Here is a 27957-nt window from a genome sequence, read left to right as displayed (position 1 = left end):
CCTTACAGCTTCCTGCCCCATCTTTGGGTTTGTGTTCCCACCAGCTGTCTTCCACCTCCCCTTCTTCTCATGCAGTGTTGCTCATTTACAGATTTTTTCCATCTGGTTCATGCTCTTTCAAGGTGGGTTTCTGTCAGTTCCTACCCTGCTACGACACCACTGATTTCCTGAGCTGGGTTCACGGTGAGTTTGTGTTCTAGGAAGAGCTGACGTGCTGCACTGTGGACTAGCTGCTCGCACAGAAATACAGAGCTGAGTCCGCTGCCTCGGTGGACTTGATTTCCAGGCTGCAGGGTGAGTTTTTGGGGCACTCAGCTGAAAATCGCTGTTTAAACACAGCTGTTTCTTCCATAGGGTCTTCATTCTGAAAGTAAACCAAAAACTCAAATGCTTCTTCCAGCTTCTTGCGATACCAGTAGACGTAAGCATGTCCTTCTTTGGGAACACAATTCATCTTTGCTTTCTCGTCTTTTCCTTTGATCAGATGACTTGGACTCTGGGTGACCTCGGTGTCCATGGAGCCTGTGAGGAAAGAGACAGATGGTGTAGTGAAAGCCCAGGAGAAAGCCTGATTTTGCAGCCACAGGAGAAAGTCCTGAGATTGAAATCCAACCACTTGACAACAGGAACTAACCTGCTCCCCAGAAAAAAAGGGCCACACAGCACAGGAGGCTGAGGCACATGGCTGGCTCGGGGAGAAAGCAGAGCCGTGGCTTTTCCTCTCAGGCGCCTCATCCCCCTTCAGCTCCTCCTTGTGACGTGGACGGTTTCTGTGGTCTTCATAGTCCCTGGGTACCTGAGACTCTAACATTTCTTGGGCTTAAGGGAGGGAAAGCTGGTGAAACAACTAGCTCGAATTTTAAACTGCTTTATTATTATTTTTTCCTGAATCTTCTCTTTCATTATCTTCTAAATAAAATCACACATCATTAATTTATTTCTTTTCGAATTTGTCAGTTTGCCTCCTCCCATCCTCACTTCCCTCTCAGGCAATGAAATATACAACTTGCTGTATGTCAATCATAGCTTCTACCACACTTACAAAATCATGCAGCAGCTATTTAAATTAAATGTTGAACTCATAAAAATTATATTTCTGTTGAATATGCAGTGCATCTGAAAGTGAATGTTGCTCAGTCCTGTCTGACTCTTTGCGACTCCATATAGTCCATGGAATTCTCTAGGCCAGAATACTGGAGTGGGTAGCATTTCCCTTCTCCAGGGGATCTTCCCAACCCAGAGATCGAACCCAGGTCTCCCGCATTGAAGGCGGGTTCTTTACTACCTGAGCCACAAGGGAAGCAATGCCTCTAGGTAAACACAAAAATGAATGATCTTGCCTGAACCAATCAGTTTAGGAGTTAGATTATCGCTGAGACTCTTTCAATCCCTGTGCTTTTTCTGTAAGATTTTTATGATTCTTTCTTCACTCCATCCAGGTAATAACCCTGAAGTTTATATTTTTATTCACTTGCTCTTCATTATAATTTTTAGCACTTATGTTAGGACTTCCCTTGGGGTAAAGAATCTGCCTGTAATGCAGGAGACCCAGGTTCAATCCCTGGGTGTGAAGTTATCCGGAAAGGGAATAGCAACCCACTCCAGTATCCTTGCCTGGAGAATCCCGTGGACAGAGGAGACTGGCAGGTCACAAAGAGTTGGACATTACTGAGTGACTAACACACCAAGAGACTGTGAATTATATATTATTTAATGTTGTATGTCTGAAATTTATCTAAGGGGGATCAGTCTCTTCATAATTTTTTTCTGTGACATGCTTCTTATTCAACATTATGTCTAAATAGTAATTCATGTTATTACATACAATTTTAGATAATTCATTGGTATGTAGGATTCCATTCTATTTGTCAGCATTTATTATCCATTATTAAATTAATGCACATTCTTAAATTAATGTTTTATTTTCTCTAGATTTTGATGCTACTGCAAATAGGACCTCATTCTTAGGTATTCCTTTACATACTTAGGTGCAAGATTTTCTCTACACTAGGTAATATAGTAATCAAGCATTAGGGTCACCATGTCAGCTTAACATATTAATAACAAGAGAAAATGCTTTCTAATATATTTAAGTCAAATAAATAGCCAAGTGTTTTCAAATGTTCCACATCTAGGACTCAACTGGCATGTAATGTTCCTTGAATTTTGCCAGTCTAATGTGTGGGTGACAGAGGATGAGATGGTTGGATGGTGTCATTGACTCAATGGACATGAGTTTGAGTAAGCTCTGGATGATAGTGAAGGACAGGGAAGCTGGTGTACTGGAATCCATGCGGTTGCAGAGAGTCAGACACAGCTTAGCAACTAAATAACAAATGGGTTGAAATGATATCTCACTGTAGTTTTAGTTCACATTTTTATGATTGCTAAGGAGGGTCAACGTAGTTTTTGCTTTCATGGGCCACTGGTGTTTTCTGTACACTGCCTTTTGCTTATATTACTTTTTGGTTGATTAGCTATTATTTATTTGTAACAATTCCTTATATATCCCAGGTATAAACTTTTTCATTGATTTGTGCTGCTAATATTGGGTTGGTCAAAAATTGCATTCAGGTTTTTCCATACTCTGTTACAGAAAAACCTAAATGAACTTTTTGGCCAACCCAATGCTTTTCAATTTGTGACTTGTGTTTCAGTCTTTAGGATGCTTTTTTTGGGTTGATGTTCCTTTTTTAGGAGAATCTATATTTTTCTTCAGGGGGGTATGCATGCTGTAATTCTTTATAAGCAATGCTCCTACAGTCGAAGTTCATAAAGATATACTCCCATGTTATTTATAAAATAGTTAACATTTTGGATATTACATTTAAACATTTCATCCTTTCAACATTCATGTTTGCTTATGCTGTGAAAATTGGTTTAAATTAATCTTTCTTTCTTTGGAAAGCAACCTGTCCTACAAGACCTTATCGTATGTTGCATTATTCTTCTACATACCTGTAATGATGGTTCTATCAGATATAAACTAGGTTATATATTCAAGGGCCTATTTTTAATCTATTACTTTCCAATTGTCTATTTTTACCTTTTTCGTAATCCTAAATTACAAAACTAATGTGATGATTTGAAGGGAAAGTCCCCTTTGTACTTGCTCAATATTATCTTCCCTATTCTCTCTGCTTTTCACTTAAATTTCAGATGACTTGCTTTCCTCTAAAATTTAAAAGTTATCTGAGTTAGTTTTATTTACCAGATAGATTTGTTTTTTATGTATTTTATGTTATGTTAGTAATAGTAAGTGGTCTCTCTCTTTAAAAAATATATTCTAGCCATTTGTTGCTATTACATGGAAATAACTAACTTTTTATATTTATGTTAAACTTGTTAAATGTTGTTAATAATGCAATGCTTTTTTAGATTTCTTTGATTCCTCTAAATTTGCCATCTGTAATCACTTTTCTTCCTCCTTTTCTCATTCTCACCCTTTTTCTTGTTCCACTGGCTGGAAATTCAATACAATCTTGACTGGAAATTGTGGTTGCATTCATTTACTTATTGTTTGACCCAGACAATTGCAGATACTGGGTATGTGGTAGATGCTATGGGGGTTACAAAGTTTAAGGTCAGATTCTGCTATTAAAATACTTATTGGCATGCCAGGATATTTGCACATCATTCTCTCAACTGTTACTGGACTAAACTCATGTTGGCTGACCCACAGGAAGTCAAAACACGAGATGCCCAGGTTTGCAGCAGAGAAGGGGTTTGTTTGCAAGACTCCAAGCAAGAAGATGAAATTAAAAGATGCATACTCCTTGGAAGCAAAGCTATAACAAACCTAGACAGCATATTAAAAAGTAGCGACATTACTTTGCTGACAAAGGTCTGTATAGTCAAAGCTGTGGTTTCTCCAGTAGTCATGTATGGATGTAAGAGTTGGACCATAAAGAAATCTGAGTGCTGAAGAACTGATGCTTTTGAACTGTTGGAGAAGACAAGAGTGTTGGAAAGGACTCTTAATTGTCCCTTGGACTGCAAGGAGATCAAACCAGTCCATCCTAAAGGAAATCAGTCCTGAATATTCATTGGAAGGACTGATGCTGAGGTTGAAGCTCCAATACTTTGGCCACCTGATGCAAAGAACTGACTCATTGGAAAAGACCCTGATTCTGGGAAAGATTGAAGGCAGGAGGAGGGGACGACAGAGGATGAGATGGTGGATGGCATCCCCAACTCGATGGACATGAGTTTGAGCAAGCTCTAGGAGTTGGGGATGGACAGGGAGGCCTGGCATGCTGCAGTCCATGGGGTCACAAAGAGTCGGACACAACTGAGTGACTGAACTGAACTGAACTGAAGCAAGATGGGAGAGCAGATCTCATATCCCTCTCTCTGCAGCCAAGGGACTCAGGCACATATGTGATCAAGAATAAAGAAACAGTGCTGTCTCAGGTGTGAGGAGCCTGGGGATCATGGGGAAAGGTGGTTGGGAAAAGGTATGGTAATCCTGATCCTACACAGGGGTAACTAAGCTTACAAGCCTCCGCAGGTTCATAAATGAAGTCTCCCAGCATGACCTGAGGGTGAAGTTTTTGGTCCTCTAATGTTAAAAGTCACCAGGCAGACAATTGCTTATTTCCAGTTGGAGGGTCTCTGGTTCTATCCTTTCCTAACCAGCTCAACTGGAAGTAGACACAGTTGAAATACAGGCAGCTGATTCCAGGTCCTGGAAAATAAGTGGGACAAACATCTCATTGTTGAAATTTACCTGCCCCTTGGAGACTATGCAATCATTAAAGGACTGAAGGCAGGTGAAGGGGATTTGACTAATCATTACCCACAGTTGTACAGCCACTATTAAAAGAGATCTCACTTGAGTTCCATGAAGCACCCAAAAACCTCTCAGATGGAAGGTCTGTCTGTGCCTGCCCTTCGTGCTCAGAGATGTTTTACAGAAAGACCCACATCACCCCCTAGTGGTCAAAGTTTTTGCAAATCGTCTTCCCACTTGGTCCTAACCCATGGCTATGGTGAGTGAGTGACAACCGCTCCTTCCTGTCCTACTCTTTGTGACCCCATGGACTGTAGCCCACCAGACTCCTCTGTCCATGGGATTTTCCAGGCAAGAATACTGGAGTGGGTTGCCATTCCCTTCTCCAGGGGATCTTCCTGACCCAGGGATCGAACCCAGGTCTCTTGCATTGCAGGCAGATTCTTTACCATCTGAGCCACCATCCATCCTATATGGCTGTGGTAACCCTCTCAGTTCTCCCCTTCTGTTGCCTCCTGTGTCTAATCAATTATGAAGTCCTTTGATTTTATTTTCTAATTATGTTTTAAGTCTCTCATTTTCATGTATTTCTTTCACTACCGTCATCATCATTGCATGAACAACTAGGCCACTGCATTTACAACTGTATTCTCAGCCTATGCTTTTTGTCCTTTGTAGTTTCATACCATAGCCAGGATGATTAAAAAAAAAAAAAAACACATGTGCATGCACCCACATATCAACAAATACTAGCATGAGTACTACAAAAGTCAAATACCTCAAATCTTAATGGCAGGGCAAGAAGCATCTGAGAACACTCTGTACCTTCTGCTCAACTTTTCTGTGAACTTGAAACTGTTCTGGGAAATTAAGGCTATGAAAGAACTCAGTGACTCATATTAAATTGTATGTTAAGTTCCATAGCGTATACTTTGATTTGCAAGTTCATGGACGGTCTGATGGCTGATGGCTGCCTGCCTCTCTCCTGTCTCACTTCGTTCTCACCTCCTTCCTCTCTCTACTCCTCTCACATCGCTGCATCTTCATTCATTAAGCACACCGGTTTCTTTCCTACCTGAACAATTTTGCACCAGACCTTCTATCCATGCTTGTCTGTTCTCTATCCCCAGTCCCACTTTGTAAACTCCAACCCATCTTTAGGATATCATTGTAAACACAATTTTTTTTTAAGGAAACTTCTCTGTAACTCTATTAAGTCTCCCTGGGTCATAAAAAGTAGCAACTGGGTTGAAATAATACCCTGCCCATGTCCCACTGATAGAAGGGACACCAGATCCCAATAAATATTTTTCCCGTGAATATGAAACTTTATCAGAGCCATAGACACAGAAAATAATGGTTGCTGAGGCATTTTATGCCTGTCTTTTAGAAAGAAGACTTATGAGCTTCTGTTGCTTAGCAACGGGGGAGGAAGATTTCTGTTTTTACTAAACTGCACTTGATTACCTCTTCTCTTATCCCCTCTGAGTTCATCCAACCATCCTTTCCACCAATTCCCTTTACTATGTAAGTTGCTATTCTAAGCAAGAGAAGGAAATGGCAACCCACTCTAGTATTCTTGCCTGGAAAATCCCATGTACAGAAGAGCCTGGTGGACTATAGTCCATGGTGTTGCAAAGAGTTGGACACATCTGAGCAAGCATACACGCACTGTTCTAAGCAGCCCTTTTGGCTTGAATTACATTTACTTACCTTTTATTTGTTTTAGCAGCTTCCTCCCAACCCAGAGTTCGAACCCAGGTCTCCAACCCAGGTCTCCCACATTGCAGGCAGACTCTTCACCAGCTGAGCTACAAGGGTAGCCCAAGAATAATGGAGTGCGTAGTCTATCCCTTCTCCAGCGGATCTTCCTGACCCAGGAATCAAACTGGGGTCTCCTGCATTGAGAGGGATTATTTACCAACTGAGCTATCAGGAAAGCCCTAGATTTACTTACTTTCTAATTATTTTTAACAGCTTCATGAGCTATAATTTATGTACCAAAACTGCACATATTTAATGTACACAGTTTAATGAGTTAGCATCAGTTCAGTTCAGTTCAGTCATTCAGTCGTGTCCGACTCTTTGCGAACCCATAGACTGCAGCACGCCAGGCCTCCCTGTCCATCACCAACTCCCGGAGTTTACCCAAACTCATGTCCATTGAGTCGGTGATGCCATCCAACCATCTCGTCCTCATGAAATTTCAATTTAACAACTCCCCATATCCCCCTTCTCCATAGACATTAGCAACCAGTAAATGGCAAAATTTTATTTCTTTTAAGGTCTAAGTAGGATTCTATTATATGTATATATATAAAGTACATACATATATATTATATATATAATGTATCCCTTCATCTGTTGATTGACACTTAGATTGAGACATCAGCTGAGAAAGGTAAATACTACACTGAATAGCACTAATGAGAAATCTTGGCAGAAAATATTTTAATAAATAAATTTCTTATGAGTATCTAAATGTACTTTCATAAAATGATTCTTACATCAGGAAAATCTTTGGGAAACTTTAACAAAATATATGCAGGGGATTTTATTGTTCAGTCGCTCAGTTGTGTCTACTCTTTGCGACCCATGGACTGCAGCATGCGAGGCCTCCCTGCCCATCACCAACTCTTGAAGTCTACTCAAACTCGTGGCCATTGAGTCAGTGATGCCATCCAACATCTCACCCTCTGTCGTCCCCTTCTCCTGCTGCCTTCAATCTTTCTCAGTATTAGGGTCTTTTCCAATGAGTCAGCTTTTCACACCAAGTGACTGAACTGTTGGAGCTTCAGCTTCGGTGTTAGTCCTTCCAATGAATATTCAGAGTCGATTTCATTTAGGATTGATTGGTTTGATCTCCTTGCTGTCCAAAGGAGTCTCAAGAGTTTTCTCCAGCACCACATTTCAAAAGCATAAATTCTTTGGCTCTTAGACTTCTTTGTGGTTCAACTCACATCTGTACATAACTACTAAAAAACCATAGTTGGACAATATGGATCTTTGTCAGCAAAGTGATATCTCTGCTTTTTAATACACTGTCTAGGTTTGTTATAGCTTTTCTTCCAAGGAGCAAGCATCTTTTAATTTCATGCCTACTGTCACCATCTGCAGTGATTTGGGAGCCCAAGAAAATAAAGTCTTTCACTGTTTCCAATTTTTCCTCATCTATTTGCCATGAAGTGATGGGATTGGATGCTATGATCTTATGATTAAAAAATAAGAAGCCAAGCTTAGAGAACTTAAAAAGACCTCAGTAAAATTGCAAGGAGGGACTTTTAGGGGAGGGAGAAGTATTCTGTGTCTTGATTGTCATGCCAGCTATCTATACAGGTGCAAAATCTCGTCAAAAAATACGGAAACATATACTCAAATTGGGTGCATTTTATTGCAGAGTTGTTGCTTTTAAAGCTCGTGTAATTGTAGTATTCAGGACCTAGGGAGTTGCTGAGTTTCTTGCTCGGCTCCTCTGGCAGGGACAGCTGAGAGAAGCAGCCATGAACCCTTAAGGAGTTCCTGGTCTGGATCAATTAATGTGCTGAGCAAGGTGACCAAGGGGCCTCTGTTGATTATCCTAATTTCTGAAGGCACAGTTTTGCCAGGTGAAGAGCTCAAAATTACATTTCTTATAAAGATTATTAGGAACCCATCAAGGTCACATCCTGTGTCTCCTTTGCCAGATACCCTGCAACCTGGGGAATCTGAGACCCCTAACAGCTTCCTGCCCCATCCTTGGGTTTGTGTTCCCACCAGCTGTTTTCCACCTCCCCTTCTGCTCATCCTGTGTGGCCATTTACAGGTTTTTCTTTCTGGTTCATGCTCTCTCAAAGCGGGTTTCTGTTAGTTCCTACCCTCCTATGACACCACTGATTTCCTGAGCTGGGTTCATGTGATTTTGTGTTGTAGGAGGAGCTGACGTGCTGCACTGTGGACTGGCTGCTCGCACAGAAATACAGAGCTGAGTCCGCTGCCTCGGTGGAGTTGATTTCCAGGCTGCAGGGTGAGTTTTGTGGGCACTCAGCTGAAAATCGCTGTTTGAACACTTCTGTATCTTTCACAATGTCTTGCTTCTGTAAGTAAACCAAGAACTCGAATGGTTCTTCCAGCTTCTTGCGATACCAGTAAACATTAATATGTCCTTTTTTGGGGACACAATCCATCTTGGCTTTCTGGTCTTTTCCTTTGACCAGACCACTTGGACTCTGAGTGACCTCAGTGTCCATGGAGCCTGTGAAGAAAGAGACAGAAAGTTCACAAAAAGCCCTTGAAGGAGCCTGATTTTGCAGCCGCAGGAGAAAGTCCTGGATCTAGAATCCAAGAAATTCACCTCACCTGCTCCCCAGAATAAAAGAGCCACACAGCACAGGAGGCCGAAGCACATGGCTGGCTCGGGGAGGAAGCAGGGCCGTGGCTTCTCCTCTCAGGCGCCTCATCCCCCTTCAGCACCTCCCTGTGACGTGATCTCTTTCTGTGGTCATCACAGTCCCCATGTACTTGAGAATCTAACTGGGAGGACAGGGAAAGCTGGTGAAACAACTAGTGTGGATTTCAGACTTTCAATTGTCTTTTTTCCTCATTTTTCTCTTTCATCACTTCTTTAAAAAATAAACATCAGTTACACATCAATAACTTACTTGCTTCTTATCTTGTCTGTTTGCCTCCTCCCCTCCCCCCTTCACTCTCAGACAATGGAATACACAACTTGCTATACATCAGTCATAGCTTCCATGGACTTGCTAATCATTAGAGCAGCTATCTTATATTAACAAGCCAAATTTTGAACAATACAAAAGAAGTATTTGCGATGGATATATAAAGCATCTAGAAAAATAATAAAATGAATCATCTAGCCTGAAACTGTTAGCTTAGGAGACAGATTTTCTCTGAGAATTTTTAAGTCCCTGTGTTATTTTTCTAGATTTTATCATTCTTTCTCCACAGGTCTTGGAAAACATAATCCCAAAGTTCAAGTTTTTACTCACTTTCTTTCCATTTTCAGTTTTAAACTTATAAAAGAATCTGTAAATTATATACTAATCAGTATTTTGTGTCTTTGAAATTTATCTAAGGTGTTTATTCTGTTTATACTTTTTCTGTGTCATTTTTTTATTCAGCATTATGTCTGTGATAATTTATTATTATTTTATATAATAATTTAATGATAATACTTTATTATTATTGTTTTGGCAGATAATTTTATATAATTTACTTTCCTAATATGTGCATGACTGTTCATTCCCTCAGTCGTGTCTGACTCTCTGTGACCCCATGGACTGTAGCCCACCAAGTTCCTCTGTCCCTGGGATTTTTCAGGCAAGAATACTGGATTGGGTTACCATTTCCTCCTCCAGGGATCTTCCCGACCCACGGGTCCAACCTGCGTCTCCTGTGTCTCCTGAAAAGCAGGTGGATTCTTTACCCGATGAGCCATCACTAATTTATAAGGTTCCATTTATTATTAATAGTTCGTCAGAATTTATTATCCATTCTGAGTTAATGTACACTAGTTTTCTCCTCTAGATTTTGGTGCTGGTAGAAACAGGACTGCATTCCTGTACAAACAGGACCTTTCTTTACATACCAAGGTATAATATTTCCCTATACCCATGTATATAAAAATTGAGCCTTAGGGTCACCATGTCAACTTTACACACTAAGACAAAAAGCTTTCCAAATTATGCCAAATAAATAATCCCAGCAACCGTTGTGTGTTTTCTAGGGTTGCACATCTAAAATTCAATTGGTACTGTTCTTTCTAATTTTTAAAATTTTTGGCTGTGCCAGTTGGCATGTGGTTTATTAGTACCCTGAGCAAGGATAGAATCAGCGCCCCCTGCAGGAGAAGCCCAGAGTCTTAACCACTAGACCACCATGGAAGTCCTGGCACTTATGTTCTTTTAACTTTGCCAGTCTATTAAGATAAAATAGTATCTCACTGTAGTTTTAGTTTGCATTTTTATGATTTTCCAGTTCAGTTCAGTTGATTAGTCGTGTCCAACTCTTTGTGACCCCATAGACTGCAGCACACCAGGCATCCCTGTCCATCACCAACTTCCAGAGCTTGCCATCGAGTTGGTGATGCCATCCAACCATCTCATACTCCCTTGCCCACTTCTCCTGCCTTCAATCTTTCCCGGCATCAGGGTCTTTTCCAATGAGTCAAGGCTTCATATCAGGTGTCCAAAGTATTGGAGCTTTAGCTTCCACATCAGTCCTTCCAATGAATATTCAGAACTGATTTCCTCTAGGGTTGACTGGTTTCACCTCCTTGCAGTCCAAGGGACTCTTCAGCACCAAAGAGTCTTCTCCAACACCACAGTTCAGAAGCATCAATTCTTTGGCGCTCAGCTTTATTTATGGTCCAATTCTCACATCCACACATGACTACTGGAAAAACCATAGCTTTGACTAGACAGACCTTTGTCAGCAAAGTAATGTTTCTGCTTTTTAATATGCTATCTAGGTTAGCAAGAGTCTTTTAATTTCATGCCTGCAGTCACCATCTGTGGTGATCTGGGAGCTCAGGAAAATAAAATCTTTTAGTTTCCAATTTATCCTCCTCTATTTGCCATGAAGTGATGGGACCATGTGCTATGATCTTACAATTAAAAAAATAAGACACCAAGCTTAGAGAACTTAAAAAGACCTCAGTAAAATATCAAGGAGGGACTTTCAAGGGAGGGAGAAGTATTCTGTGTCTTGATTGTCATGCCAGCTATCTATATAGGTACAAAATCTTGTCAAAATGTATTGAAACATATGCTCATAATGGGTGCATTTTATTGCAGAGTTGTTGCTTTTAAAGCTTGTGTAAATGTAGTATTCAGGACCTAGGGAGTTGCTGAGTTTCTTGCTCAGCTCCTCTGGCAGGGACAGCTGAGAGAAGCAGCCATGAACCCCTAAGGAGTCCCTGAGTCTGGATCAATTAATGTGCTGAGCCAGATCATGGTGCCCCTGCTGATTATTTCTGAAGGCACAGCATTGCCAGATGAAAAGCTCAGAATTGCATGTTTTAATAAAGATTCTTCGGAACCCATCAAGGTCACATCCTGTGTCTCCTTCGCCAGATATGCTGCAAACTGGGGAATCTGAGACCCCTTACAGCTTCCTGCCCCGTCCTTGGGTTTGTGTTTCCACCAGCTGTTTTCCACCTCCCCTTCTGCTCATCCTGTGTGGCCATTTACAGATTTTTCCATCTGGTTTATGCTCTCTCAAAGCCGGTTTTTGTTAGTTCCTACCCTCCTACGACACCACTGATTTCCTGAGCTGGGTTCATGGTGAGTTTGTGTTCTAGGAAGAGCTGACATGCTGCACTGTGGACTGGCTGCTGGCACAGAAATACAGAGCTGAGTCCACTGCCTTGGTGGAGTTGATTTCCAGGCTGCAGGGTGAGTTTTGTGGGCACTCAGCCGAAAATCGCTGTTTGAACACTTCTGTATCTTCCACAGTGTCTTGATTCTGTAAGTAAACCAAAAACTCGAATGGTTCTTCCAGCTTCTTGCGATACCAGTAAACATTAATATGTCCTTTTATGGGGACACAATCCATCTTTGCTTTCTGGTCTTTTCCTTTGACCAGATGACTTGGACTCTGGATGACCTCGGTGTCCATGGACCCTGTAAGGAAGGAGACAGTAAGTGTAGTGAAAGCCCAGGAGAAAGGCTGATTTTGCAGCCACAGGAGAAAGTCCTGAGACTGGAATCCAACAACTTCACAACAGGGACTTACCTGCTCCCCAGAAAAAAAACGTCACACAGCACAGGAGAATGAAGCTCATGGCTGGATCAGGGACGAAGCAGGGCGGTGACTCTTTCTCCAAGCTGCCTCATCCCCCTTCAGCACTTCCTTGTGACGTGGTCGGTTCACAGGGTCATTGCAGTCCCTGTGTATGTCAGTCTCTAACATTTCATAGGCTGCGAGGGCAGAGAAAGCTGGTGAAACAACTAGTTTGAATTTGAAACTGTTTTATGTTTCTTTTTCCTTATTCTTCTCTCTCATCAGTCTTTAAAAATTAGAAGTCATTTCACATCAGTAATTTATTTGCTTTTTTAACTTGTCAATTTGCCTTTTCCCCTCCTCCCTTCCCTCTTAGGCAATGAACGATACACTTTGCTATAGGTCAATCATAGCTTCTATTGCATTTACAAAATTGTATAGCAGCTACTTTATGTTAAAAAAACAAACTTTGAGCTCTACAAATATTTGTGATGAACATGCAATACATCTAGAGAAATAACAAAATGAATGATCTTGCCTGGAACAATCAGTTTAGGAGACAGACTTTCATGGAGAATTTTCAAGTCTCTGTGTTATTTTTCTAGATTCTTATCTTTCTTTCTCTACCTATCTTGGTAATCGTAACATTATCTTCCCTATTCTCTCTCTTTTCCTAAATTTCAATGACTTTCATCAAATTTCATGAATATTACTCAGCCGTTAAAAAGAATTCATTTGAATCAGTTCTAATGAGATGGATGAAACTGGAGCCCATTATATGGAGTGAAGTAAGCCAGAAAGATAAAGAACATTACAGCATACTAACACATATATATGGAGTTTAGAAAGATGGTAATGATAACCCTATATGCAAAACAGAAAAAGAGACACAAATGTACAGAACAGACTTTTGGACTCTGTGGGAGAACGCGAGGGTGGGATGTTTCGAAAGAACAGCATCGAAACATGTATATTATCTATAGTGAAACAGATCACCACCCCAGGTTGGATGCATGAGACAAGTGCTCGGGCCTGGTGCACTGGGAAGACCCAGATGAATTGGGTAGAGAGGGAGGTGGGAGGGGGGATCGGGATGGGGAATACATGTAACTCCATGGCTGATTCATGTCAATGTATGACAAAAACAACTACAATATTGTAGAGTGGTTGGCCTCCAACTGATGGAAATAAATGAAAAAAAAATAAAATAAAATGAATTCAGTCATCCTAAAAAAAAAATTTCATGGAAGTGTCTTTTGTGATTTTGATTAGTGCTGCATCGAATACATAGATGATAGTACAAAAATAGGAATGCTCTTTCTATTGATTTAAGTTATTCATGATCATCGTATATAGCTTCACTTATTTCAGGTTTTTAAAATGTTTTCCCTAAAATGTAATACTTTCCTGAATTAAATAATCATTTACCTAATAGATTTTTTAGTGTATTTTATATATTGTTATAATTTGTAAATGGTCTCTCTCTCTAAAAAATATTTTTTTGACTGTTGCTAGTATATGGAAATAAATTGACTTTTTAAGTTTATGTTAAATTCAGGAAACTTATTAAATTTGTTGTTATTAATAATGCAATTCTTCTTTAGATTCCTTTGGTTCTTCTTCTCAATTTTCCATCTGTCTTTAATAATTTCTTTGCTCCTTTCCTCATTCTCACCCCTTTTTCTAGTTCTATTGACTAGATATTCAGCATAATCATGACCAGAAACAGTGGCAGACTTCATTTACTTACTTATGAATTATGTTTGACCCAGACAGCTACAGGTACTAGATATGTGGTAGATGCTATGGAGGGTTAAAAAGTGTAAGATTAGGCCCTGCTATTAGAGGAGTTATTGGCATGCCAGGATATTTGCAAATCATTCTCCCAACTGTTACTGGGCCAGGTCCTTCTCGACTGACCCACAGGAAAGCCAAAACAAGAGATGCCCAGGTTTGTAGGAGAGAAGAGATTTGTCTGCAAGGCAGTCAGCCAAGCAAGGAGTTGAGAGATCTTCTGCCAATTTTTTTGTGCTGTTTTTGTTTTTCATAATGAGTTGACTGAACTTAATGTGAAAATTTTAGATATTAATTCTTTACTGGTTATATCATTCACAAATATTTTCTCCCATTCAGCAGGTTGTCTTTGTCAACATTTTGTTTGTTTGTTTGTTTGTTTTTGGCTGTGAGAAAGTTTCATGCTTAATAAGTTTCCCTTTGATTATTCTTGCTTTTGTTTCCTTTTCCTGAGAAGACAGATCTCAACATTTATTGTACAACTTATAGCAGAGAGTGTTCTGTCTGTGTTTTATCCTAGGAGTTTTATGATTTTTGGCATTACATGTCTGTCTTCAATCCATTTTGTGTTTGAATTTGTGTATGGTATGAGGAAATGCTCCAATTTCTTTTTTTTACGTAGTTGTCTAGTTTCACCAGCACCACTTATTGAAGAGAATGTCTATTTCCAAACTGTATATTCCTGCATTCCTTGTCATAGTTTAATTGACCATATTTGTGTGGTTTTATTTCTAGACACTCAGTTCTATGTTTGGATCAATGAATGTGCTGAGCCAGGTCATCAGGGTGCCCATGGAAGATGATGACCTGCCAGTTATCTGTATTTCTGCAGGCACAGCTTTGCCAGATGAAAAGCTCAGAACTGCATATTTTAGTAAAGATTCTTAGGAACCCATCAAGGTCACATCCTGTGTCTTCTTTGCCAGATACCCTGCACACTGGGGAATCTGAGACCCCTTACAGCTTCCTTCCCCATCCTTGGATTTGTATTCCCACCAGCTGTTTTCCACCTCCCCTTCTGCTCATCCTGTGTGGCCATTTACAGGTTTTTCTTTCTGGTTTATGCTCTTTCAAGGTGGGTTTCCGTTAGTAGTTCCTACCCTCCTATGACACCACTGATTTCCTGAGCTGGGTTCACGGTGAGTTTGTGTTCTAGGAAGGGCTGACGTGCTGCACTGTGGACTGGCTGCTGGCACAGAAATACAGAGCTGAGTCCGCTGCCTCGGTGGAGTTGATTTCCAGGCTGCAGGGTGAGTTTTTGGGGCACTTAGCTGAAAATCGCTGTTTGAACACAGCTGTATCTTCTATAATTTTTTCATTCTGTAAGTAAACCAAAAACTCGAATGCTTCTTCCAGCTTCTTGCGATACCAGTAAACATAAGTATGTCCTTTTTTGGGGACACAATCCATCTTGGCTTTCTGGTCTTTTCCTTTGACCAGATGACTGGGACTCTGGGCGACCTCAGTGTCCATGGAGCCTGTGAGGAAAGAGACAGAAAGTTCACAAAAAGTCCTTGAAGGAGCCTGATTTTACAGCCGCAGGAGAAAGTCCTGAATCTAGACGCCAAGAAATTCACCTCACCTGCTCCCCAGAATAAAAGAGCCACACAGCACAGGAGGCCGAGGCACATGGCTGGCTCGGGGAGGAAGCAGGGCCGTGGCTTCTCCTCTCAGGCGCCTCATCCCCCTTCAGCACCTCCCTGTGACGTGGTCTCTTCCTGTGGTCATCACAGTCCCCATGTACTTGAGAGGCTAGCTTTTCATAGACTGGGAGGGCAGGGGAAGCTGGTGGAACAACTAGTGTGGATTTCAGACTGCTTCAATAGTCTTTTTCCTGATTCTGCTCTTTCATCATTTCTTTAAAAATAAAAATCAGTTACACATCAATAACTTACTTGCTTTTTATTTTGCCGGTTTGCCTCCTCCCCTCCCCCCTTCCCTCTCAGACAATGAACTACACAACTTGCTCTATGTCAGCCTTAGCTTCTACTGCACTTACAAGTGAATACAGCAGCTATCTTCTACTAACAAGCCAAATTTTGAACTATACAAAAGAAATATTTGTGATGGATATATAAAGCATCTAGAGAAATAATAAAACGAGTCATCTAGCCTGAAACTGTTAGCTTAGGAGACAGATTTTCTCTGAGAATTTTTAAGTCCCTGTGTTATTTTTCTAGATTTTATCATTCTTTCTCTACAGGTCTTGGAAAACATAATCCCAAAGTTCAAGTTTTTACTCACTTTCTTTCCATTTCCAGTTTTAGACTTATAAAAGAATCTGTAAATTATATACTAATCAGTGTTTTATGTCTTTGAAATTTATCTAAGGGATTTATTCTGTTTATACTTTTTCTGTGTCATTTTTTTATTCAGCATTATGTCTGTGATAATTATTATTATTTCATATAATAATTTAAATGATAATACTTTATTATTATTGTTTTGGCAGATAATTTTATATAATTTACTTTTGCTAATATGTGCATGACTGTTCATTCCCTCAGTCGTGTCTGACTCTCTGTGACCCCATGGACTGTAGCCCACCAAGTTCCTCTGTCCCTGGGATTTTTCAGGCAAGAATACTGGATTGGGTTACCATTTCCTCCTCCAGGGATCTTCCCGACCCACGGGTCCAACCTGCGTCTCCTGTGTCTCCTGAAAAGCAGGTGGATTCTTTACCCGATGAGCCATCACTAATTTATAAGGTTCCATTTATTATTAATAGTTCGTCAGAATTTATTATCCATTCTGAGTTAATGTACACTAGTTTTCTCCTCTAGATTTTGGTGCTGGTAGAAACAGGACTGCATTCCTGTACAAACAGGACCTTTCTTTACATACCAAGGTATAATATTTCCCTATACCCATGTATATAAAAATTGAGCCTTAGGGTCACCATGTCAACTTTACACACTAAGACAAAAAGCTTTCCAAATTATGCCAAATAAATAATCCCAGCAACCGTTGTGTGTTTTCCAGGGATGCACATCTAAAATTCAATTGGTACTGTTCTTTCTAATTTTTAAAATTGTTGGCTGTGCCAGTTGGCATGTGGTTTATTAGTACCCTGAGCAAGGATAGAATCAGCGCCCCCTGCAGGAGAAGCCCAGAGTCTTAACCACTAGACCACCATGGAAGTCCTGGCACTTATGTTCTTTTAACTTTGCCAGTCTATTAAGATAAAATTTCAGTGCTGGGAGCCATTATGGGAGGTCCTGCCCGTGACGAGGTCATGAAGAAAATACCAGACAGGCAAGGCCGTCCGGGACCCCGTCCATGACGAGGTTACGAGGAAAACACCTGACAGGCAAGGCCGTCCACGATATAAGGGACCATCCAGGTTGGCCTTGGCCTCTACCCCACCCTGTATCCTCCCCCCTTTTCTGCTGTTGTTCTTGTTTGCCCTGCTGCGGATTCTTGTGTTGTCTGCAGAGAGCTCTCCTGCTCCTCTTTCACTAAATAAAGACCAACTTAAAAACCCTAATTAATAAATCTCCTAGACGCTGGTACCCTGTGAATGTGCCAGGGATGTAGGAAATGCTTCAATTCAAACCTTTTGCTGGCATTCTGGCTTGTTTGATAAATGTGTGATCTCATTGCACAAAATGCTCATGATTGTTCTAAACATCCTAAGCACAGTATGCTAACAAAAGAAACTATTAAGCATAGGTCCTTCCACGGGGTGAGAAAAGCTCCACAAATATTATAGCCACAAATGTGCCTAATAGAAAATTGTTTATATAGAGATTAGCTGGTGACTTCTTGCAGGTAATTAACTTTTAGACTAAGAGCCTGTTTTGTGCCATATCTGCTGTTTTTGCAGTCCTTCGCATTTCTGTTCTGTAAAAATGTAATCCTATCTAGTTCCCATGGAGATGACACCTAATAGAAAGAAAATAGATTTACCACAAAAAAGACAGGGTCGGCTACTGAAGTTGCTTAAAGTTACACCAGGTGCAAGCCATAAATTGTCAACAGGCCTGAAAGCCAAAAGATGTTATACATAGAGATTAACCATAAAAAAGGCCCTAATAGGCACAGAGCCCTTTGCGGGGTGAGGAAGCCCTATTAGAGAATACAAAAAATATTGTGTTAAAAGTGGTTATTGGATCAACGTTGGATTGATGTTAATGTGCTGAGGTTGTGCAGTGGAAACTATTGTTAATATAGTTGGAGAACTAGAAAAATAAGAGTTTAGCCCTAGTGTAAAAAGAATAAGATAATTGTTAATTTTAACCAGGAGTGCTAAACAGGGGCTGCCTCATCAGAGCCACAGGGTCTTTGTGTGTTAATCTTTTTAGATAAATTTAGCTGAGAATTTCTGCAAAAACACTGACTTTGGTGTTAACAAGATTATATTTCTATTATGTTACAACCTGCTGTACCGTGAGACTGCCACTTTTCTGTTTTCTGCTAACCTCAAGGCCAGAAGATAATGTACAAAAATCTATGGGAAAAGACTCTCATAAACAAAAAACATACAGAGCACACCTGGTTTCGTGAAGGACAAGCTGATATAATGTTAAACTAAGTCTGTGTGCTTATCTGCCCCTTAGAAATGTAGAAACTTAGGGTATGAAGGCTGCGGTGAAAAATAAAGCAACTGCCAGGCTCTGCTGCCCACTCCTGGTCTGCTCTCTCTCTCTCTCTCTCTCTCTCTCCCTCGCAGACTTGGCCCTATCAAGGCTGGTCTCACGTGTCTTCTCTCGCCGACGCCGTTCATCCTGAGGGTTCCCCTGGATCCTGCTGGGGCTGGACCCCGGCAAGAAGCCCAGAGTCTTAACCACTAGACCACCATGGAAGTCCTGGCACTTATGTTCTTTTAACTTTGCCAGTCTATTAAGATAAAACAGTATCTCACTGTAGTTTTAGTTGCATTTTTATGATTTTCCAGTTTAGTTCAGTTCAGTTGATCAGTCGTGTCCAACTCTTTGTGACCCCATAGACTGCAGCACACCAGGCATCCCTGTCCATCACCAGCTTCCAGAGCTTGCCATCGAGTTGGTGATGCCATCCAACCATCTCATACTCCCTTGCCCACTTCTCCTGCCTTCAATGTTTCCTGGCATCAGGGTCTTTTCCAATGAGTCAAGGCTTCATATCAGGTGTCCAAAGTATTGGAGCTTTAGCTTCCACATCAGTCCTTCCAATGGATACTCAGAACTGATTTCCTCTAGGGTTGACTGGTTTCATCTCCTTGCAGTCCAAGGGACTCTCCAGCACCACAAGAGTCTTCTCCAACACCACAGTTCAGAAGCATCAATTCTTTGGCACTCAGCTTTATTTATGGTCCAATTCTCACATCCACACATGACTACTGGAAAAACCATAGCTTTGACTAGACAGACCTTTGTCAGCAAAGTAATGTCTCTGCTTTTTAATATGCTCTCTAGGTTTGTCATAGCTTTTCTTCCAAGGAGCAAGAGTCTTTTAATTTCATGCCTGCAGTCACCATCTGCAGTGATTTCGGAGCTCAAGAAAATAAAATCTTTCACTGTTTTCAATTTTTCCTCATCTATTTGCCATGAAGTGATGGGACCATGTGCTATGATCTTACAATTAAAAAAATAAGACAGCAAGCTTAGAGAACTTAAAAAGACCTCAGTAAAATAGCAAGGAGGGACTTTTAACCGAGGGAGAAGTATTCTGTGTCTTGATTGTCATGCCAGCTATCTATATAGGCACAAAATCTCATCAAAATACATTGACACATATGCTCATAATGGGTGCATTTTATTGCAGAGTTGTTGCTTTTAAAGCTTGTGTAATCGCAGTAGTCAGGACCTAGGGAGTTGTTGAGTTTCTTGCTCAGCTTCTCTGGCAGGGACAGCTGAGAGAAGCAGCCATGAACCCCTAAAGAGTCCCTGAGTCTGGATCAATTAATGTGCTGAGCCAGGAGATTATGGTGCCCCTGCTGATTATTTCTGAAGGCACAGCATTGCCAGATGAAAAGCTCAGAATTGCACGTTTTAATAAAGATTGTTAGGAACCCATTAAGGTCACATCCTGTGTCTCTCCTCTGCCAGACACCCTGCAAACTGGGGAATCTGAGACCCCTTACAGCTTCCTGCCCCATCCGTGGGTTTGTGTTCCCACCAGTTATTTTCCACCTCCCCTTCTGCTCATCCTGTGTGGCCATTTACAGGTTTTTCTTTCTGATTTATGCTCTTTCAAGGTGGGTTTCTGTTAGTTCCTACCCTCCTACGACACCACTGATTTCCTGAGCTGGGTTCATGGTGAGTTTGTGTTCTAGGAAGAGCTGACGTGCTGCACTGTGGACTGGCTGCTGGCACAGAAATACAGAGCTGAGTCCGCTGCCTCGGTGGACTTGATTTCCAGGCTGCAGGGTGAGTTTTGTGGGCACTCAGCCGAAAATCGCTGTTTGAACACTTCTGTATCTTCCACAGTGTCTTGATTCTGTAAGTAAACCAAAAACTCGAATGGTTCTTCCAGCTTCTTGCGATACCAGTAAACATGAATATGTCCTTTTTTGGGGACACAATCCATCTTTGCTTTCTGGTCTTTTCCTTTGACCAGATGACTTGGACTCTGGATGACCTCGGTGTCCATGGACCCTGTAAGGAAAGAGACAGATGGTGTGGTGAAAGCCCAGGAGAAAGGCTGATTTTGCAGCCACAGGAGAAAGTCCTGAGACTGGAATCCAACAACTTCACAACAGGGACTTACCTGCTCCCCAGAAAAAAAAGGTCACACAGCACAGGAGAATGAAGCTCATGTCTGGATCAGGGACGAAGCAGGGCGGTGACTCTTTCTCCAAGCTGCCTCATCCCCCTTCAGCACTTCCTTGTGACGTGGTCGGTTCACAGGGTCATTGCAGTCCCTGTGTATGTCAGTCTCTAACATTTCATAGGCTGCGAGGGCAGAGAAAGCTGGTGAAACAACTAGTTTGTATTTGAAACTGCTTTATGTTTCTTTTTCCTTATTCTTCTCTCTCATCAGTCTTTAAAAAATAGAAGTCATTTCACATCAGTAATTTATTTGCTTTTTTAACTTGTCAATCTGCCTTTTCCCCTCCTCCCTTCCCTCTTAGGCAATGAACAATACACTTTGCTATATGTCAATCATAGCTTCTATTGCATTTACAAAATCGTATAGCAGCTACTTTATGGTAAAAAAACAAATTTTGAGCTCTACAAATATTTGTGATGAACATGCAATACATCTAGAGAAATAATAAAATGAGTGATCTTGCCTGGAACAATCAGTTTAGGAGACAGACTTTCACCAAGAATTTTCAAGTCTCTCTGTTATTTTCTAGATTCTTATCTTTCTTTCTCTACCTATCTTAGTAACATTATCTTCCCTATTCTCTCTCCTTTCCTAAGTTTAAATGACTTTCATCAAATTTCATGAAAGTATCTTCTGTGATTTTGATTAGTGCTGCACTGAAGACATAGATGATAGTACAAAAATAGGAATGCTCTTTCTATTGGTTTAACTTATTCATGATCATGGTATATAGCTTCACTTATTTCAGGTTTTTAAAATGCTTTCCCTAAAATGTAATACTTTCCTGAATTAAATAATCATTTACCTAATAGATTTTTAATGTATTTTATATATTGTTATAGTTTGTAAGTGGTCTCTCTCTTTAAAAAATATTTTTTTGACTGTTGCTAGTATATGGAAATAAATTGACTTTTTAAGTTTATGTTAAATTCAGTTCAGTTCAGTTCAGTCGCTCAGTCGTGTCCAACTCTTTGCGACCCCATGAATCACAGCATGCCAGTAAACTTATTAAATTTGTTGTTATTAATAATGCAAGTCTTCTTTAGATTCCTTTGGTTCTTCTTCTCAATTTTCCATCTGTCTTTAATCATTTCTTTGCTCCTTTCCTCATTCTCACCCCTTTTTCTAGTTCTACTGGCTAGATATTCAGCATAGTCATGACCAGAAACAGTGGCAGACTTCATTTACTTACTTACGAATTATGTTTGACCCAGACAGCTACAGGTACTAGATATGTGGTAGATGCTATGGAGGGTTAAAAAGTGTAAGATTAGGCCCTGCTAATAGAGGAGTTATTGGCATGCCAGGGTATTTGCAAATCATTCTCCCAACTGTTACTGGACCAGGTCCTTCTCGACTGACGCACAGGAAAGCCAAAACAAGAGATGCCCAGGTTTGTAGGAGAGAAGAGATTTGTCTGCAAGGCAGTCAGCCAAGCAAGGAGATGAGAGATCTTCTGCCGATTTTTTTGTGTTGTTTTTGTTTTTCATAATGAGTTGACTGAACTTAATATGAAAATTTTGGATATTAATTCTTTACTGGCTATATCATTCACAAATATTTTCTCCCATTCAGCAGGTTGTCTTTGTCAACATTTTGTTTGTGTGTTTGTTTGTTTTTGGCTGTGAGAAAGTTTCATGCTTAATAAGTTTCCCTTTGATTATTCTTGCTTTTGTTTCCTTTTCCTGAGAAGACAGATCTCAACATTTATTGCACAACTCATAGCAGAGAGTGTTCTGTCTGTGTTTTTTCCTAGGAGTTTTATGATTTTTGGCATTACATGTCTGTCTTTAATCCATTTTGTGTTTGAATTTGTGTATGGTATGAGGAAATACTCCAATTTCTTTTTTTTTACGTAGTTGTCTAGTTTCACCAGCACCACTTATTGAAGAGAATGTCTATTTCCAAACTGTATATTCCTGCATTCCTTGTCATAGTTTAATTGACCATATTTGTGTGGGTTTATTTCTAGACACTCAGTTCCTTGTTTGGATCAATGAATGTGCTGAGCCAGGTCATCAGGGTGCCCACAGAAGATGATGACCTGCCAGTTATCTGTATTTCTGCAGGCACAGCTTTGCCAGATGAAAAACTCAGAACTGCATATTTTAATAAAGATTCTTAGGAACCCATCAAGGTCACATCCTGTGTCTTCTTTGCCAGATACCCTGCAAACTGGGGAATCTGAGACCCCTTACAGCTTCCTTCCCCATCCTTGGGTTTCTGTTCCCACCAGCTGTTTTCCACCTCCCCTTCTGCTCATCCTGTGTGGCCATTTACAAGTTTTTCTTTCTGGTTTATGATCTTTCAAGGTGGGTTTCTGTTAGTAGTTCCTACCCTCCTACGACACCACTGATTTCCTGAGCTGGGTTCACGGTGAGTTTGTGTTCTAGGAAGGGCTGACGTGCTGCACTGTGGACTGGCTGCTGGCACAGAAATACAGAGCTGAGTCCGCTGCCTCGGTGGAGTTGATTTTCAGGCTGCAGGGTGAGTTTTTGGGGCACTGAGCTGAAAATCGCTGTTTGAACACAGCTGTATCTTCTCTAATTTCTTCATTCTGTAAGTAAACCAAAAACTCGAATGCTTCTTCCAGCTTCTTGCGATACCAGTAAACATAAGTATGTCCTTTTTTGGGGACACAATCCATCTTGGCTTTCTGGTCTTTTCCTTTAACCAGATGACTGGGACTCTGGGCGACCTCAATGTCCATGGAGCCTGTGAAGAAAGAGACAGAAAGTTCACAAAAAGCCCTTGAAGGAGCCTGATTTTGCAGCCGCAGGAGAAAGTCCTGAATCTAGACGCCAAGAAATCCACCTCACCTGCTCCCCAGAATAAAAGAGCCACACAGCACAGGAGACCAAGGCACATGGCTAGCTCGGGGAGGAAGCAGGGCCGTGGCTTCTCCTCTCAGGCGCCTCATCCCCCTTCAGCACCTCCCTGTGACGTGGTGGCTTCCTGTGGTCATCACAGTCCCCATGTACATGAGAGGCTAGCTTTTCATAGACTGGGAGGGCAGGGGAAGCTGGTGGAACAACTAGTGTGGATTTCAGACTGCTTCAATAGTCTTTTTCCTGATTCTGCTCTTTCATCATTTCTTTAAAAATAAAAATCAGTTACACATCAATAACTTACTTGCTTTTCATTTTGCCAGTTTGCCTCCTCCCCTCCCCCCTTCCCTCTCAGACAATGAACTACACAACTTGCTCTATGTCAGCCTTAGCTTCTACTGCACTTACAAGTGAATACAGCAGCTATCTTCTACTAACAAGCCAAATTTTGAACTATACAAAAGAAATATTTGTGATGGATATATAAAGCATCTAGAGAAATAATAAAACGAGTCATCTAGCCTGAAACTGTTAGCTTAGGAGACAAATTTTCTCTGAGAATTTTTAAGTCCCTGTGTTATTTTTCTAGATTTTATCATTCTTTCTCTACTACGTCTAGGAAAGCATAATCCTAAAGTTCAAGTTTTAACTCACTTTCCTTCCATTATCAGTTTTAGACTTATGTAAGAATCTGTAAATTATATATTAATCAGTGTTTTATGTCTTTGAAATTTATCTAAGGGATTTATTCTATTTATACTTTTTCTGTCATTTTTTAATTCAGCATTGTCTGTGATATTATTAATTTATATAATAATTTAAATGATGATACTTTATTATTATTGTTTTGGCAGATAATTTTATATAATTTACTTTTGCTAATATGTGCATGACTGTTCATTCCCTCAGTCGTGTCTGACTCTCTGTGACCCCATGGACTGTAGCCCATCAAGTTCCTCTGTCCCTGGGATTTTTCAGGCAAGAATACTGGATTGGGTTACCATTTCCTCCTCCAGGGATCTTCCCGACCCACGGGTCCAACCTGCGTCTCCTGTGTCTCCTGAAAAGCAGGTGGATTCTTTACCCGATGAGCCATCACTAATTTATAAGGTTCCATTTATTATTAATAGTTCGTCAGAATTTATTATCCATTCTGAGTTAATGTACACTAGTTTTCTCCTCTAGATTTTGGTGCTGGTAGAAACAGGACTGCATTCCTGTACAAACAGGACCTTTCTTTACATACCAAGGTATAATATTTCCCTATACCCATGTATATAAAAATTGAGCCTTAGGGTCACCATGTCAACTTTACACACTAAGACAAAAAGCTTTCCAAATTATGCCAAATAAATAATCCCAGCAACCGTTGTATGTTTTCCAGGGATGCACATCTAAAATTCAATTGGTACTGTTCTTTCTAATTTTTAAACTTGTTGGCTGTGCCAGTTGGCATGTGGTTTATTAGTACCCTGAGCAAGGATAGAATCAGCGCCCCCTGCAGGAGAAGCCCAGAGTCTTAACCACTAGACCACCATGGAAGTCCTGGCACTTATGTTCTTTTAACTTTGCCAGTCTATTAAGATAAAATTTCAGTGCTGGGAGCCATTATGGGAGGTCCCGCCCGTGACGAGGTCATGAAGAAAATACCGGACAGGCAAGGCCGTCCGGGACCCCATCCATGACGAGGTTACGAGGAAAAAACCTGACAGGCAAGGCCGTCCACGATATAAGGGACCATCCAGGTTGGCCTTGGCCTCTACCCCACCCTGTATCCTCCCCCCTTTTCTGCTGTTGTTCTTGTTTGCCCTGCTGCGGATTCTTGTGTTGTCTGCAGAGAGCTCTCCTGCTCCTCTTTCACTAAATAAAGACCAACTTAAAAACCCTAATTAATAAATCTCCTAGACGCTGGTACCCTGTGAATGTGCCAGGGATGTAGGAAATGCTTCAATTCAAACCCTTTTGCTGGCATTCTGGCTTGTTTGATAAATGTGTGATCTCATTGCACAAAATGCTCATGATTGTTCTAAACATCCTAAGCACAGTATGCTAACAAAAGAAACTATTAAGCATAGGTCCTTCCACGGGGTGAGAAAAGCTCCACAAATATTATAGCCACAAATGTGCCTAATAGAAAATTGTTTATATAGAGATTAGCTGGTGACTTCTTGCAGGTAATTAACTTTTAGACTAAGAGCCTGTTTTGTGCCATATCTGCTGTTTTTGCAGTCCTTCGCATTTCTGTTCTGTAAAAATGTAATCCTATCTAGTTCCCATGGAGATGACACCTAATAGAAAGAAAATAGATTTACCACAAAAAGACAGGGTCGGCTACTGAAGTTGCTTAAAGTTACACCAGGTGCAAGCCATAAATTGTCAACAGGCCTGAAAGCCAAAAGATATTATACATAGAGATTAACCATAAAAAAGGCCCTAATAGGCACAGAGCCCTTTGCGGGGTGAGGAAGCCCTATTAGAGAATACAAAAAATATTGTGTTAAAAGTGGTTATTGGATCAACGTTGGATTGATGTTAATGTGCTGAGGTTGTGCAGTGGAAACTATTGTTAATATAGTTGGAGAACTAGAAAAATAAGAGTTTAGCCCTAGTGTAAAAAGAATAAGATAATTGTTAATTTTAACCAGGAGTGCTAAACAGGGGCTGCCTCATCAGAGCCACAGGGTCTTTGTGTGTTAATCTTTTTAGATAAATTTAGCTGAGAATTTCTGCAAAAACACTGACTTTGGTGTTAACAAGATTATATTTCTATTATGTTACAACCTGCTGTACCGTGAGACTGCCACTTTTCTGTTTTCTGCTAACCTCAAGGCCAGAAGATAATGTACAAAAAATCTATGGGAAAAGACTCTCATAAACAAAAAACATACAGAGCACACCTGGTTTCGTGAAGGACAAGCTGATATAATGTTAAACTAAGTCTGTGTGCTTATCTGCCCCTTAGAAATGCACCAACTTAGGGTATAAAGGCTACGGTGAAAAATAAAGCAACTGCCAGGCTCTGCTGCCCACTCCTGGTCTGGTCTCTCTCTCTCTCTCTCTCTCTCTCCCTCGCAGACTTGGCCCTATCAAGGCTGGTCTCACGTGTCTTCTCTCGCCAACGCCGTTCATCCTGAGGGTTCCCCTGGATCCTGCTGGGGCTGGACCCTGGCAAGAAGCCCAGAGTCTCAACCACTAGACCACCATGGAAGTCCTGGCACTTATGTTCTTTTAACTTTGCCAGTCTATTAAGATAAAACAGTATCTCACTATAGTTTTAGTTGCATTTTTATGATTTTCCAGTTCAGTTCAGTTGATTAGTCGTGTCCAACTCTTTGTGACCCCATAGACTGCAGCACACCAGGCATCCCTGTCCATCACCAACTTTCAGAGCTTGCCATCGAGTTGGTGATTCCATCCAACCATCTCATACTCTCTTGCCCACCTCTCCTGCCTACAATTTTTCCCAGCATCAGGGTCTTTTCCAATGAGTCAAGGCTTCATATCAGGTGTCCAAAGTATTGGAGCTTTAGCTTCCACATCAGTCCTTCCTATGAATACTCAGAACTGATTTCCTCTAGGGTTGACTGGTTTCATCTCCTTGCAGTCCAAGGGACTCTCCAGCACCACAAGAGTCTTCTCCAACACCACAGTTCAGAAGCATCAATTCTTCGGCACTCAGCTTTATTTATGGTCCAATTCTCAAATCCACGTATGACTACTGGAAAAACCATAGCTTTGACTAGACAGACCTTTGTCAGCAAAGTAATGTCTCTGCTTTTTAATATGCTCTCTAGGTTTGTCATAGCTTTTCTTCCAAGGAGTCTTTTAATTTCATGCCTGCAGTCACCATCTGCAGTGATTTCAGAGCTCAAGAAAATAAAACCTTTTAGTTTCCAATTTCTCCTCATCTATTTGCCATGAAGTGATGGGACCATGTGCTATGATCTTATAATTAGAAAAATAAGACAGCAAGCTTAGAGAACTTAAAAAGACCTCAGTAAAATATCAAGGAGGGACTTCTAAGGGAGGGAGAAGTGTTCTGTGTCTTGATTGTCATGCCAGCTATCTATATAGGCACAAAATCTCATCAAAATACATTGACACATATGCTCATAATGGGTGCATTTTATT

The 27957-nt window shown here is 40.8% G+C and overlaps 1 long non-coding RNA gene and 6 gene segments (V, D, J or C); 1 reads left to right on the top strand and 6 right to left on the bottom strand.

Moving 5' to 3' along the window:
- Nucleotides 1-226: 226 nt before the first annotated feature.
- Nucleotides 227-890, bottom strand: LOC122438758. The segment is given in 2 exon segments: nt 227-522; nt 635-890. Coding segments are annotated over 2 exon segments (345 nt in total).
- Nucleotides 891-8559: 7669 nt separating this feature from the next.
- On the bottom strand, nt 8560-9259 carry LOC122437880. The segment is given in 2 exon segments: nt 8560-8963; nt 9068-9259. Coding segments are annotated over 2 exon segments (453 nt in total).
- A 2619-nt stretch (nt 9260-11878) lies between these two features.
- Nucleotides 11879-12512, bottom strand: LOC122438756. The segment is given in 2 exon segments: nt 11879-12351; nt 12464-12512. Coding segments are annotated over 2 exon segments (375 nt in total).
- A 2738-nt stretch (nt 12513-15250) lies between these two features.
- LOC122438761 lies at nt 15251-15897 on the top strand. The gene is made up of 3 exons (XR_006268623.1): nt 15251-15320; nt 15402-15495; nt 15686-15897. It is a non-coding gene; the product is annotated as an uncharacterized LOC122438761 (long non-coding RNA).
- On the bottom strand, nt 15340-15952 carry LOC122438752. The segment is given in 2 exon segments: nt 15340-15723; nt 15828-15952. Coding segments are annotated over 2 exon segments (375 nt in total).
- Nucleotides 15953-20454: 4502 nt separating this feature from the next.
- Nucleotides 20455-21013, bottom strand: LOC122438755. The segment is given in 2 exon segments: nt 20455-20823; nt 20936-21013. Coding segments are annotated over 2 exon segments (375 nt in total).
- A 2374-nt stretch (nt 21014-23387) lies between these two features.
- On the bottom strand, nt 23388-23880 carry LOC122437879. The segment is given in 2 exon segments: nt 23388-23713; nt 23818-23880. Coding segments are annotated over 2 exon segments (375 nt in total).
- Nucleotides 23881-27957: the final 4077 nt, after the last annotated feature.

Source organism: Cervus canadensis, chromosome 3, assembly GCF_019320065.1.
Source record: "Cervus canadensis isolate Bull #8, Minnesota chromosome 3, ASM1932006v1, whole genome shotgun sequence".
Classification (NCBI taxonomy): Eukaryota; Metazoa; Chordata; class Mammalia; order Artiodactyla; family Cervidae; genus Cervus; species Cervus canadensis.
The sequence above is the reverse complement of the archived record's forward strand: the minus strand, read 5'-3'. Positions and strand labels throughout refer to the sequence as shown.